The sequence below is a fragment of the Pyxicephalus adspersus genome, chromosome 5 (genome assembly GCF_032062135.1).
Source record: "Pyxicephalus adspersus chromosome 5, UCB_Pads_2.0, whole genome shotgun sequence".
In the NCBI taxonomy this organism is placed as follows: domain Eukaryota; kingdom Metazoa; phylum Chordata; class Amphibia; order Anura; family Pyxicephalidae; genus Pyxicephalus; species Pyxicephalus adspersus.
This window is the reverse complement of record NC_092862.1, coordinates 44,514,201-44,529,103: the sequence shown is the minus strand read 5'-3', so window position 1 is coordinate 44,529,103 and position 14,903 is coordinate 44,514,201. Positions and strand designations below refer to the sequence as shown.

At 35.8% G+C, this 14,903-nt stretch overlaps 1 protein-coding gene across 6 annotated transcripts in view; it reads right to left on the bottom strand.

Moving 5' to 3' along the window:
• TMEM241 (transmembrane protein 241) overlaps positions 1-14,903 on the bottom strand; it is a 64,350-nt gene that overhangs the window by 33,993 nt on the left and 15,454 nt on the right. For all 6 annotated transcript variants that reach the window (XR_011920806.1, XR_011920808.1, XR_011920809.1 and 3 more), the window contains 7 exons: positions 13,934-14,011; positions 12,376-12,401; positions 11,591-11,642; positions 6,894-6,942; positions 5,528-5,573; positions 5,148-5,183; positions 2,031-2,065 (listed from right to left, as the gene is read on the bottom strand). Coding sequence is in view for 2 of the 6 variants with exons in the window: in XM_072411318.1 (XP_072267419.1) it covers positions 2,031-2,065; positions 5,148-5,183; positions 5,528-5,573; positions 6,894-6,942; positions 11,591-11,642; positions 12,376-12,401; positions 13,934-14,011 (322 nt within the window). In the remaining 4 variants the exon portion in view is untranslated. The remainder of the gene's footprint in view (positions 1-2,030; positions 2,066-5,147; positions 5,184-5,527; positions 5,574-6,893; positions 6,943-11,590; positions 11,643-12,375; positions 12,402-13,933; positions 14,012-14,903) is intronic.

The following is a 14,903-nucleotide window of genomic DNA, read 5'->3' as shown; positions in this document are numbered from 1 at the left end:
GTTGTGATCAACGGAAATTCTCATTTACAGAAACAGGCAGTTAAAGAAGTTCAAAAGTTGTGTAACAACCTACATGAATGAGATAAAATAGGAACAGAAAGGAAGGCAAGATCTATTTTAATATAAATCCCTCTGGTAGTTTTGTCTGTTAATTAAAAAAGCATATGACTGAATGAGGACACCTACCGCAACCTTCCCTACACGGTATATTTTAAAGATATATCCAGTGTAGTGAAAAGCAGAAAAAAGCATTAAATGAGGAACTGCTTAATCATTAAACATGCACAATTAATGCTTGTATTACTGCTGGAGCTAGGGACAAATCCTTATTGGGGGTGGAAGGGATATATATATTATTATTGTGGTGCACAAGGATGTATATACTGCTTTGGGAGGGATGAATGTATATACACATGGTATGTATATATTGTTATTATTATACAGTGTTTTTATAGCACCAACATATTACGTCCACAGTCCAGTCCATAGTCGTGTCACTAACAGTCCCTCAAAAGCACTCACAATCTAATGTCCCTACCATATTTATATGTCTTTAACAGTCTAAGGACAGTTTTGGGGGGAAGTCAATTAACCTAACTGCATGTTTTTGGAATGTGGGAGAAAACCGGAGTACCCAGAGGAAACCCACGAAAACACGGGAAGAACCTACAAACTCCATGCAGATAGTGTACTGGCAAAGATTCGAACCTGGTTCCTAGAGCTGCAAAGGCCAGAGTGCTAACCACTGAGACACTGTGCTGCCTTTCCTCTCCTTGTTTACTCCATGGTCAATTACTGCTCCGGGAGATAGGGGGAAACACCTTGATATGTACTGAACCTTTTAATACAATAATTTACACAAACATATTGTAACAAGTGTGCCATTTTGGAAAGTTTCCTTCTGAGTTTGATGCAGATTCATACCTTTCTTTCTTCTAAAAAAATATGTCTGTTCCACTATTTCCTTTGCAAAATTATTAATGAAAGGAGTGCCTGAATTATTATGATCAGCTGGTTGCCTTTCTATGTTCTAATAGGGAAGGTTGCATTGTCTGCATCCCTTTAGCAGTAAATGACCTTTAGAGAGTTTCTCAATAAAACTGAATTACCTATTGCAGGGAATACCTTGCATCTTAGTGTAGACTTCTGGTAAAATCAGTAAGAATTATAAAAATGGGACAACACATAGTAAAAAAATACTTTCAAAGGTTAGTTTTGAATTTTCCTCCTGCTAGTTTTAGGTGATGTCCCTGTTTTCTTGATTTTAGGTTTGTATTGATACTGCCCTCTTGAACCCTATTCACATTCTTATTATATTTTTACATTTCAGTTGTGTATCTCCTTTTCTTAATTAAGGTTGTGCAAGTTAGGTTCCCGCAGTCTCTCCATATAGGTTTTATCCTTCAGACCTTGAACCATTTTTGTTACCCATCCCTGCACTTCTGTCCTAATAATATATCTATGTGAGTAAGGCCTTCAGAACAGAACCCAGTATTCTAAATGAGCTCTAACTAAATTTAGAATACTATTTTTCCATAATTAAGTTGTAGATCCTGGTTTCCCTCTGCAGTGAGACAAGTTCTTGGGATCTTTGCTATACGTAAAGTGACAGAAATAGAACTATTTACATTTGCTTGAAATAGGCAGTAATTTCTTGGAACATGGTAAGCATTTTTAAAGTATGACCATGTGGTGCACTAAGTTGTGTCCCTGATTTATTTTATGCTCTCCATACATCAGACGTTCTTCTCACTGTGATGATCTGAGTGCAGCACACTTAGAATCGGAACAGATTATTCATTGTAGGGTAAACTTTGGGATAGAACTTAGCAATAGGATGCAGGTCATCACAACTTAAACTCTTCCACATTATTGAAATAATGGACAAGGAGTTTGGATATTGTCATTTATTGTTATTTTGTAGGACATCAGAAGATCTGGCCCTTTTATATTTTAGGCTGTAGATGTTTTTACACATTAACATAATTTATAATGTCACTAAGGCCAAAAGACAACCTAAATAAACTCACCAGTGGGATGTGAGGCTGAGGCCAACAGGACAACACTGCAAAACACAAAATGGAAACGCTGTATGTATATTTGTTTTAGAATTATATAATATAGATTTCCTTTTATCTCAAAGGGAACAAAATGTAGGACATACATACAATGCACATAAAGTAAGATATTATTTACTGCAACTAATATCACACTGCCAGGTAGGAAAAGATATCAAGCGCACCTAAATTAATTTTAAGTGTCTAAATGTATAGCACTGCAAAATATGTTGGCGCTATATACATACTGTTTAATAATAATATTAATATGTGGCATACACCACAGGGAATCAGATAATGTAGGCACAAAAATATCTGCAGGTATAGTCAAGCTGTGGTTAAGTTTACACCAGTGTAAAAAAGAAATGTGTATTAAAACAGTTCCAAATCCCACATAGCACTGCAGCACAATTTTGTGTATTTATTAGGCATTTGAAAAATACTAAACTTTTAGAATGCCTTGTTAAGCATTTATTTTTGGGGGGATGAAATCCATTATAAATAAAAGTTTGCTAAATGTCTTAAGAGACTCCAAGGCATGGTTGGCATGAGCATCGGGTGTATGATATTGAATTGACTTAAGGCATTTGGCAGGCTCTGCAAGATGCCAATGCCTGCCAAACATTTCTCAAATGAGCAAAATATTGTGAAGCAAAGCAACACAAATGCATCCTGAATTTTATGTTTATTGGATTGCTCATTTCTATGTTATAAAATAACACTGGCTTTGCAAACCTTTTGAAACGCTTCATTAAAGGGAAGCAAAAGCCTGTTGTTTACTTATTCACAATATATGACGGAGGGTAAAAAAATAAAGCTTTGTGATTTCAGCCTATTGTTGAAACAATCTCCAAGTCTTGCCTCCATTTCCATGTTACAGTAGTTGTTCCATGTTTGGGAAATCAACAAACATACAAGTTTGACCACACTGTCCTTCAATCCATGGTCACATGTGATGAGGGGTATACCAGTTACTAATATATAACATTGGATTGGGAGAACAAGAAATTGATTTCCACCAGAAGTAACAAAGCTTCTCAGACGTAGGGTGAAATCAATTAAATCATTACATATTATAGGACCATTAAAAGGAAACAAAATGCTGGAGGAGGATACTAAAAGCAGAACCCACTCCAAAATGCACTTAGGTTCTTGTAACAGGATTTTATAATAGAAGCATTGGATGTGAAATATATGGTCAAGAAGCACAGGCCAGCTATTGTCTAGCATGTTTTAGAAGCAGTATTCCTTTATATAAACTGGAACCTCTTAGCTGAAATCTAGAACAAAGAATTTAAACAGAAATTTTCAGTTGGAAACTCTAAACAGTTTCCTTACACTGATTATTGTAATCCTACCGCATTCCTGTGGTTCAGTGCAATCAAACAGTCTGTCATGTATTAGTGAGAAATCCCTGCACATTCATTAAACTGCTGTGATATCACCTCATAACTTATTTCTCCACAAGCACGAGGACAGCCACGCGGCCAGGCATGGGAAACGTAATCCTGTTTGTTTAGCATCCAAACTGAAGACAGCCAGTATTAAAAGAAAACAAGCATGTGGAGATATAGTAGAATGTGCTAGAAAGCATTTGCCTTTAGGGAACTTGGCATATGTATAAATCTATCAATACTGAGAAAGTGAGAATAGTATGCATCACCTTAACACTACCAATAGAAGGGCTGTTATTTCACAGAATTTTTTTTTCCATTTGCTATTCATAATCTTGTCAGACATCATTCCAATGGTGCAACATGAGTGATGGTGGAGGAGAGTGAATACAAGTTTTTAAAGTAGATGCCTTTTACATTATTGTAGGGCTTACATAGGCTGTAGGCATATAAGCCAGGTATAGAGTGTTTCTTTGCTTCTTTCAAAAAGCTATGAAATCAATGTAAGTTGATTTGAATTCCCCTTGAATTGTTAAAATGAGTTGTTTCAAGTTGCTTCAAGTCACAGACAGGAAACTCCGAAAAAGCATTATTTTGGTGAAAAAACATCAATACTATTACACGTCACGAGCAGAAAATTGACAGATGTGAGGCATTAAAATGTGCTAGTTATGACAATAATATGAAAGGGAACAATATGCCCACATTTTCTGTTTAAAATTAGTTAGCAAAAATCCTACAATACGACCCCTATCTATATACACACACATACATACATAGTATAATACAGTTGTATATGTGTACACACATATATATATACACACACACATATATATATATATACACACACACATATATATATATATATATATATATATATATATATATATATACACATATATATATATACACACATACATACATAGTATAATACAGTTGTACTGAATATATTAACAATATTCTCTATTGTTAATAATAATAATTATAATATTTCATCATTGCCTTTAGACCAGGTGTCAAACTCTGGTCCCCAAAGGAATCCTAAATATGAACTGCACTGGCCCGCCTCTGTAGTAGCGCCGCTACTACAATTCCCGGCATCACTCGCGTCTATAGACCAGCTGCCTATTCGTGGCCCCGCATTGGACTGTTTCAGAGAGGAAAATAATACCAGAAATTTTAGTAGCGGCGCTATTTCAATGAAGAGGGAGTTCCAGCGGCAGGGCACTCATAAGAATTAGCCCCGCATTGGCCACGTCTGGCTCTTTCAGCACTCCCCCTCAGCTGTACTTTTCCTTGCTACTCCAAGGCATGGACTTGAATAGTTTTTCATTTTCGTAAAAGAATATTGGTATTATTATTGTTAGCCTGTGCTAGAAGGTTACCATTGAAATTTACCTCAGAAGGCTACAAATAGAGAAAGAGGCATAAGATTTTTTCTTAAATAAAATAAAAAAAAATATTATGCCTCTTTTTCTAATATAAGCTTGTTCCAGATTGAATGTGAAGTAAAACCTCCATATGAAAAGGGTTTATATCTAATGAGAAGGAAAAGTTTTTTTCAATAAATTTCAAGGTTGGCCCACGACTTTGTCCAAGTTTTTAATTTTGGCCTTGAGTATTTGAGTTTGACATCCCTGCTTAAGACCATTAAAAAAATTATATAATACAATAAAAATGTATTGATTATACATACCTGAAAAAATAATTTATATACTGTTGATCAAGGTCACTGAAAAGAAAACAAATATTATGAGAAGGGGGTCACAGAATGCTGGGTTTACAATTTTTGCATTTAGTGCTTTGCCATTCCATGAATATAATATGGAAAAAATAGATAGTTTTGTCAAGCAAATTTATGTTATACTTATACTATTGTGTGGAATCCTATATTACTAATTACTAAGGATGATGCACACAACTTTATGAATGTTTTTATGTTCCTCCTCAGAGAATAGAAGCAGAGATGAAGTTACAACTTCTATTTTTAAGGAGACCCAAAATAACATACTAGTTTTGTAGGACACAGAACCCACAATGATATACATTCATATAATTCTTATAATTGTATAGTACCTTAGCAAACTTGACTTCTGAGATTTCTGGAATACTCTGTAGCATCCTGGATAAAAATATGGGAGAAAAGGTAGCAATGTTATCTCTTCATACAGAACACCAGCCAATAGTTTTTAGGTTATTATTTTTATTATTAATATTATTTTATTAATAAACAGGATTTATATAGCGCCAACATATTATGCAGCACTGTACATTAATTAGGGGTTGCAAATGACAGATGTATACAGACAGTGACACAGGAGGAGAGGACCCTGTCTGAAGAGCTTACAATCTAGGAGTTTAGATTTATAATGGATGGGGAGAGGTTAGAGTCACTGAATGATTGTTATTCTAACATCACTATTTGCCCTGGTGGCCGTTCTCTCTGGTTGTAAAAGTTAGGTATGCAAATTATATAGTTGTAACTAAATAGAAGTGAATAGATATTTCCAATGGTGGCATTAGTTAGATTGATGTCTATTTTCTATTGAAATTTGAAATTTTTTGGGAGAATAAAATAATGTTTTGCCCCCAATTTAATTTAAAAGATAGCAATGTCTACTAAGAATACTTAACAACATTCTTAGCTGGGTGTTTTAGGACTTGAATATACAGCATTTTCCAGCAATAAACGACATTAGTCTTTCGGTATAAAAAACATAAAATTCTATGAATTATAGTTCTAAGTTGCAAAGTGTTAAGACATGGCAGAAAGCACATCAGATATACATATGGTCCCTGTGGGCATGCTGGCATAGCGTAGGTGCAGTTACATGTAAATCTTTAACTACCTATACTATTTTCCTAAGGCTAACAATTTCAAAGTTATGTCCCTAGTTAGGTATGATGAATAATATATCAGATAACTATTTATACACTGGAACACAACCTGTAGGTAAGATATACAGCAGTGACTGGGTACAAATTACAAAGTGAGGGTAAATACTCGCAGATTTTGGATGGTAGTCTTCAGGGATAGATCACATCAAAAACACGTTCAAATACTAACAAATAATAAAAAGTGATATATATATATATATATATATATATATATATATAAACAAATATCCTTATACTTTTAGATAAGAGAATCATTTCTTCTGTGCCCCTCTCTGATGTACATGTGTTTTGTTATTGAGGTCTGACATTCTAGCTTTATTCCACCCCCCTGGCCACCATAGTAGTCATGCTTGAAACAAAATGGCAGGTTATTTGGGGAGGGTGGGGTCACAGAGGAGGCTTTCCTGGCTAATTAGATGATATTCATCTTCTGGGGTTTACACCACAAATTTACAAGTTTGGAGAATGAATGCAATAAACCAATAGTTACTTTCAGCAAAGTTTAATGTAACACATAATGTTTTGTGCCATCAGAGGCACGTACCTGAACAAAGAAGATGAATCACAGCCCAAAAATAACCGTCTCTATCAAACTGTAAAGAGAAAAAAACGTAATACAGTGTTTATAGCATATTTTTGAGAATTCAAAACCATTTAAAAACTGAACCCCGGATAAGCGTTTATACACAACCTTCAAACGCACGATGGTTACAGTTGTATCACCTTCGCATTTGATCTCTTTCACCTTCCAGTTCATAGCTAATTCACTCAGTCTTGCCTGTCTTTACCATCTGTCAATGTGCGATATTTTTACTGCTTACAAATGAGTGGCACAATAATAACACTTTATTCTGATAAACAGAATTACTTACAATGGTCTAATTACTGAAATTGTGCAAGGTATTGTTTAAGTTAATATTGAAAACCCAGACAATGTACAGCAAGGTAATTTGCTTGGTTTTCTATAAAAACATGCAGCCGGGATAATTACTACTTTATAGAGCTTGCTAGGCAAACAGGCTGCTTTCAATTCTAATAGACACTTTAGATACAAAGCTATGTTAAGTAAAGTATGTTGTTAACCAAATACAAAAATTACACTATTATGATGCATTGTAAGAACGTATTGTCTGCTTGTTTTATATCCAGTCTTGTGATAAACCCTTTCCCTTTCTACCAGAATCCAACAAAATTGCCTGGGGATATGTGAAGCTGTAAATTGTTCTAGTTATTGAAGTGGTTTAACCACACAGTTTAAAAAATGGCAGCTGACTTGACTTTCGACACAAAACAATGAGAACACAGTTCATATACAATTATCAGAGCTGGATCTGACGTAAACAGCTATTTATTTCTCCAGGTATGGAGTATTAATTATCAGGAAAAATTAGCAGAGCCTCTGCATTCTCAAAAGACATCCACTGAATAGGATCAACCAGTTCAATAATCAATATTCAATGAAGCAGCACTTTTTATATGTAAAAAAATGCAAATCCAAAACAAAGGACCTATGGTGTTAGTGGTTTTTGGATGACCTTATTTGTTTGCTTTAAAAGAGAATGAGTCAAATAAGAAATGTATTTTTTTAGATATATGTTAAAGAAAAATCATCAAGATGAACAGAATATTGAGTTGTAAATGTTTAAAAGCCTTATTTCTGTGTACAATTATTATTTTGTGTACATAGGCCAGCTATATTTGCTCATTACACACACAGGCTCTGCATCCTGCTTTGCAAATATACACAATGATCATGATTAGCTGCTTCTTCTTAATAGAGACCCCTGTATGAGCATCACTGTTGTTAAAGCCGAGTGCAGACATTAAAAAAAAAATGAATGCATAATTGCATCTTTAAATATGTTTTGTCAGTACATCAATTTGAAAACATTATGTGGCTCAATACAAAGGGGAGCTGAGATGGAAAAGGAAATCAGGTGTACTGAAGTGCAAGAAGGAGAAAACCAGAGAGCTGAATTCATCAGTTTGGTAATTCTGCTTTTACTGTGCATTGACAAGTGTAAGTGAAAATAGAATTAAAGAGGTCAGGTTCCCACCTCTGCTTGGTGTGGGGCAAGGTGACTGATCATTCATGAAGTATTCTTCAATTTCTCTGGATTAAGCAAGGTCCAAGGAGGTAAGGGTTTTTCTTGTGTTCTATTCCTAGCGACATTGAGTCCCTAGCACCACTAAAGCAGCCCCATATCATCAAGTTGATTCCTCCATGTTTATCAGATGGTATCAAGCACTCATCCAGCATCTTATCATTTGGTCTGCGTCTCACAAATGTTCTTCCTTGTGATTCCAACACCTCAAACTTGGATTTGTTTGTCCATAGGATCCTAGTCTTCTGTGTCCAGTGTCTGTGTTCTTTTGCTCATCTCAAACTTTTCTTTTTATTGGCCATTCTCCTATGGGACTTTTTCTTTGCAACTCTCCCTAGAAGTTGCCAACTGAGGACCGGTGAGGAGTTGATTTCTCAAACTATACACTCCAAGATATTTATCTTCTTGTACAGTTGTGCATGGGGGCCTTGCTCTCCTCCTTCTGTCGCAATTGGAGCCAGTTTATGCTGCACACAAGTTGTAGGAGATATTCCATTTCCTGGCAGTTTCTTGAAAGGCATTTCCATGCCTCCATACAAGAATAGAATGACGAGTTTCATTGGAAAGTTCTTTGTTTCTGGCCATATTCAATTCAGATTTCCTGATGCAACAGATACTCAACTAGTCTGAAGAAGACCAATTTTACTGCTTGTTTAATCAGTGCAACTGTATTGAGCTGTACTAAAATAATCACAAAAGGTTTTTCTAATGATCAATAACCTTCTACACCCATAGACTTGTATTAGTGATCACCATATTCAATGGGAAATCAAGACTAATTGTTGCTAATAATAAGCCTTACTACATTTATACAAATTATTTTGTGGTGGCTATTTCCAGCTACCACCGTCATTTACAACATTACCAATGGCTGGATTGCAATTTTTGATCAATTCTATGTCATTTTAATAGACGAAACAATTGACAAACAAAAAAAGATAGGGATATTTCGAAATGGCCTCAAACTTTTGAACAGTAGTGTATTTAGTACTCCATGTCAATGTTTATGTATTTTAAATAAATAGAATTTATATCGTAGTAAGGATTTCCTTAAGCTAGTGTTTCTCAACCTTTTTAACAGCGGGGAACCCTAAAACAATTTTTAGGTTTTCAGGGAAATCCAGCTGTTATTACCATATCCACAGCTAACAGTACATTAGTGTGATGGTCAGAATGGCTCCCTATATTGCTGTCCAGTGGGAAGAATGTAACCTTTACAAATGACCAAAAAGATCATTGGTGTCAGGTGAACTGATCTTAGAGGCAAAAATTGCTCATTGCACAGATAACGATGCCTTAGTTCCTTTTTCAAGTAAGTTTTTCTCATGCAGTCTTGATGCTAGTTCTGAAGCTGGCTTCGATAGTCCCAAATCACTCAACTAATGCTGATCAAATCCCTTACAAACAGTGTCCTCTTCAATTTCAAACTCTTCATCATTGTTGTCACCTAGTTCATCACCATAATCATGTTCTTCAAGAGAGGGTAGTGTAATGAAAATCGGCACTGGGATTTCATCTGAATGAGCCACTAGGTGTATAGCCGATGGTAGACTAGGATACTAGGATGTTACAAATATCTTTCTTGTTATATCCTGAAGTTTTCACGATACAAAAGTAACAGCCACTGAAATGATCCCCTGGCTCTCGCCAAACCATAGTTATACCAAATGGCATCTTTTCACGTGTTCCCTTTGTCCACATCCATAAACCCTCAACACACTGTTTGCACGCTTTATGAGGGGCCCAAGACTTATCTTGATCACCAAGTTTAACTTTGAAATATGCCAATCAGGCTTGCTCTACAAATGTGCTGATGTTCTCTCTTGGACTGGGAATGGTGAAACTGTCACAGATATAACAAAATGAATCAGGTTTGTTTAGGCACTTACGACGAGAAACAGCAGAGCCAGACATGATCTGAATGAAAGGAAATACGTGTGTAAGTAGAAAAATAAATTTTGCTTATTCATTACTTGGAGCAGCGCACAACCTCTGACCACACTGTCTTGCGTGTAAATGAATAGCCTATATAAACCCACGCTACAGTAATCGCATTAATATAAGCGGTAGAGAAAAAACGTGACGTGATAGAAGAAAACTAACTGCACTTTCAGAATCAGCATACTTATTTTAGTGTAAATAAGCTTAAAAATGAAAGTCAACAAAACATTTTTTTAAATTGTTCCCCAGTGTAATACAAGCCTTGACAAAACGATTACATTAAATATTTACATTTTACAAAAGATCTGAGAACACATATCTGCTTTCTGTACTTCGCCACTGCTGCAGTATGAATGGTGCCTATATGCATTACTTGATTAAAGATTCCTTGCTGCGGAGAACAAAAAACATACAGTTCACTCTGAAATATGATTTGTAGGCTCCATTAAAAAAATTAAAAAAGAAAACCAGTCCCTGCATGCTGAATCCATTTATTGGACTTGGTTTAGTACAGTGGAAAATATACAATCTCCATTTCAGAGATCTTTGTGGAAAGTTAATCTGTAGAAGCTCGAGGTGCATTAGGATGGCCATCTGCCAGCGCAGTAATGTAATCACATGGAGGTAGAGAAAGGTAAGAATGCAGTATGGGTTATGGGTTATTGGGTAAGTGGGAAGATAAATTATGTGCTAAATGTTGATTTAGGTTTGGGAAAAGATTAAACAAACCTGCCAGTTTTTTGCAAATGTTGCTGCACTTTGAGAAATCAAAGTTTAGAATTTGTACCCTAAATAAAGAGTATGATACCCAATTCATAAAAGCACAACTTTAAATGCAACACTTGGCAGTAATAGTGAAATCTGAAATTAAAAAAATAAAATTATTGCCAGACATTTATTACATTTATTAGACCAGTGAAAAAAAATAAAGCTGCACCCTATCATCTTCCTTCTGTGTTACAGCGGGTCCAAAAAATAAAAAAATGGCTACTGCATGTATATAGAGATGGGCATTCTTGCCTAAAGCAAAAAAAAACAATAACATTTACTTATGGCACTCTATAATCTATAAAGTATTTACCACACCATACATTTTAAGTTGTTATTGACTGTTTCTTAGAAAAACTTCTAATGAAAGAAATGTGTATCAGTTTATAGGACAACAATAGCTAAAGGTAAAGAGGAAAAACCATACCTGAGAGTCATGTAACGGAAGACACACCGCTGAGATCAGTAAAAGTATTACACTGCAAAATGAAAAGTAAATTGTAAAAAAAACTTTTTTCTTACTTTAGGGTAACTCTATATTCTTAACAGCAAATTTGGTTGTTAAAGATCCACAATAACAATGATTGAACTTGTTCTAGGGGGTTCAAGTTACTGTGAAGGTCTTTAAATGTACTCCTGCTTGGAGGAGACATATACAATTTGTCTAGCAGTTCTTTACTATAAACCATGCCATTAAATGTTGAAAAGTTGCATGTGACCATTTAAAGTGGTTAGAGCTTAAACATTGATATCAACTGAAGTCTGGCTTGTAGAGAAAAGGGCAAAACACAGAATGCACGTAGTAATTGTCGGTCTAGTTCAGCAGTTTTTGGCTGGTTTGCATGTGTGAGGCAGGCAGATGCTTGCTGGCCAACTACTCTCAGCCAATGGGACAGTATAGAACACCAGTTCATACTACTTATCCACCCCACATAAGCTACTGATGGAAGCCCCAGCCTGCAAATTTTAGATTATCATTGCTGATCACTGCATCACCGTCATTTCATACTTGACATTCATTTTGAATAAAAGCTTTTAAACTTAAACATGTTTTTCCTTACACCTCCAGCTTCGGGGACTTTACAAATATTAAGGCTACGAGATGGGATGTCTTCCTTGTTTTCAGCCCTTGTCTGCACATGTGTTCAGTATCACATAAGTACAGTTTTCCTTTTTAAAATACAAACATAAAAGACACATTTTGTTTCTCACCTGCAGGTTCTTGTGTAAGAGCTTTGCTAGAGGAAAAAAAAAAAAAGATAATTTTGTTAGATTAATAGTACAACAATTTTTGTCCCAAAACAAAACATTAACAAACAAATCAAGCACAATAAAAATGTGTATGGCAGAACTACAGATAGCAAATGTTATTGATATTGGGATGAACTGCTGACTCTTGCTTAGAATGTAACTAATTCAAGCCATTTACCAAAGCTCTAAGACTGGAGAAGATAAACAATCATTGGAGAACCTGGGTGATCTAGCAAACCTAGAGTGATCTGATCAGCGACCGAAAACATTTCCAAACTAGAAATCTATTCCAGGTTTGCTGGATCACCTATGATGAAAGCTTTAATAAATCAGGTCCATGGTGTTACAAATGTGACAGGTTTCTCAACAAATATTTACCTGGACATTACAGTTTTTGAAATGTTCCTTTTAATAACTTTAAAATGCCCCTCAGTTTGGGACAATGACACTAATAAATTATTGCTTGTTCACTGAAGCAGATTGGTCACCAATCTGTATGAGTCAACTGCAAGGAGAGAAAGGAAAGGTCATTGACCTGACTGTGTAGTCAGCCAGGCTTGCCCAGATAGCAAGTGTACCATTAAAATCATTTGTTTAGTAGACCATTTCATACATCTGTATTTAACTTATAAATTTAGCTTCTACCACCCTCTCAAAACTCCATTTGGATTTGATCCAGGAGTAGGCCAAACTAAAGTCCTTAAAGAATAGCAATAGATACTGGGACACACTACTATTAGGGGGGGGGGGGGGGTAATTACATTTATTTTTCCATGGCATTAGCTGCATTAAACAAGACAAAGTATTAAATTATTGTGCTTCTTCAGGTGCCTCATAACAGATGATATGACCAAGTTACAGGGTGCACACAGGGTAGAAGAGCTGTGCTCTGTGCCTGCCATCGGCAGCTTCCCTCTGTAGGAGACAAAACTGACAATTTTTCTTTGCTTACCCTCCTTGTCTTTTTTTAGTGTGTTATTATAGGGGCTGTTGAGGTTAAGCCCTGGACAGTCTGGGTTTAGGGAGAGATTTTCCATGCATCTAAGACTTGTGCTGATTCTGCACCTTGTAATTTTAGTATGGTGATCCTAAGAACAATGGCCTTTATAATACACAGCTAATAGAAGAATTTACATAATGGGAATGCACAAATGAGCACACTATGGTTTTGTTGGAAAGAAAATAGTGAATGGGAGAGAAATGTTAATGCATGTTCTGAAAAAGCAGAGAGATTTGAACAAGTTTTATAACAGAAGCAATAGGCTTGGTGGTGGATAAAATGGGGGTAGCAAGGTAGCTAGTGGTCATGGAGTGATGCAGGAACAAGGACCCCATGGTCACAAGTAACCTTATTTTACTGAAAAACGTGTATAAACCATTTGTTCTGTCCTACAGCAGACAGGAACAAAAGTTGGTACATATGGCATCCTATCACTAAAGATTCCTTGAAGTTGTGAACAAATAGATCAATGGATATATAGATATATGGATGTGAATTAGAACTTTCTAGATATCCTACCTCTCTGTAGAATACTCTCTGCAGGCCATAGGTCACAACTTCGGCCGCATTGTGTAAAGTCAGAAACACAGGGATGGACTATAGAGAAAAACACAAAATTACTAAAATACAGATTTTTGGGGGGGTAAGAGTTTCCCCTTTACATTTGCTGAATACACACAATAACAATGCACACAACATTTTTTCAATCAATACACCCACACATCCAAGGCTTCTTCTGTCTCCAATGAACACCAGCAGCAGAAAAGAACTTGTCAGCCGAGTTTCCACAAACAGTTACTAAAATGCAGACCTTATGAAAACAGTTTTGATTTTAGAATAATCTGGCACAAAACAATAACCCATTGCACAAAACTTAATCTTTTAATCATTCCACCCACATGTATGGCTTCTTCTATCTTCAACACCAGAAAGAATTGTGCAATTCCCATATTTGCCTGGCTGCCTCAGCAACTATAAAGTTGTCCACACAGTACATTTGAACCTTGTATTATAGGGCATTCAGCAGGAAAAGAGAAATTTTCCTGCTGCTACAGGAGCAATGAGGAACTAAAACAAAGTAGTAGTAGTAAAGTAGTGAGGCCCATGTTCACACTAGTGGTTCTGTATTTGTGATTTGTAGCAGTTACAGATTTGCACTTTTGAAAGTGTCTGTACTGCTAAAATCACAAGCATTTGTAGCTTAATTGCTGAGCAACTGACTTTTGAAAGGTTGGGAGAAAGTGACAGAGTTGTCAAATACATGTTATATATTGCAGCTGCTAAAAGTCATTGCAGTCAATTGCTGTAGCTGCTTGGAAATGCATTGCACTCAGCTACAGCAGCAAATCTGCAGCTACAGTATATACAAACTGCCAGAGAAAACAAGTCAAGAGATTTGTAACTGCTAAAAATCAATGCTACAACATTACTAGTGCTGGGATACATCCCTTACAGGTATGTCTTCTCATTAAAGCTAAGATAGTGAGGA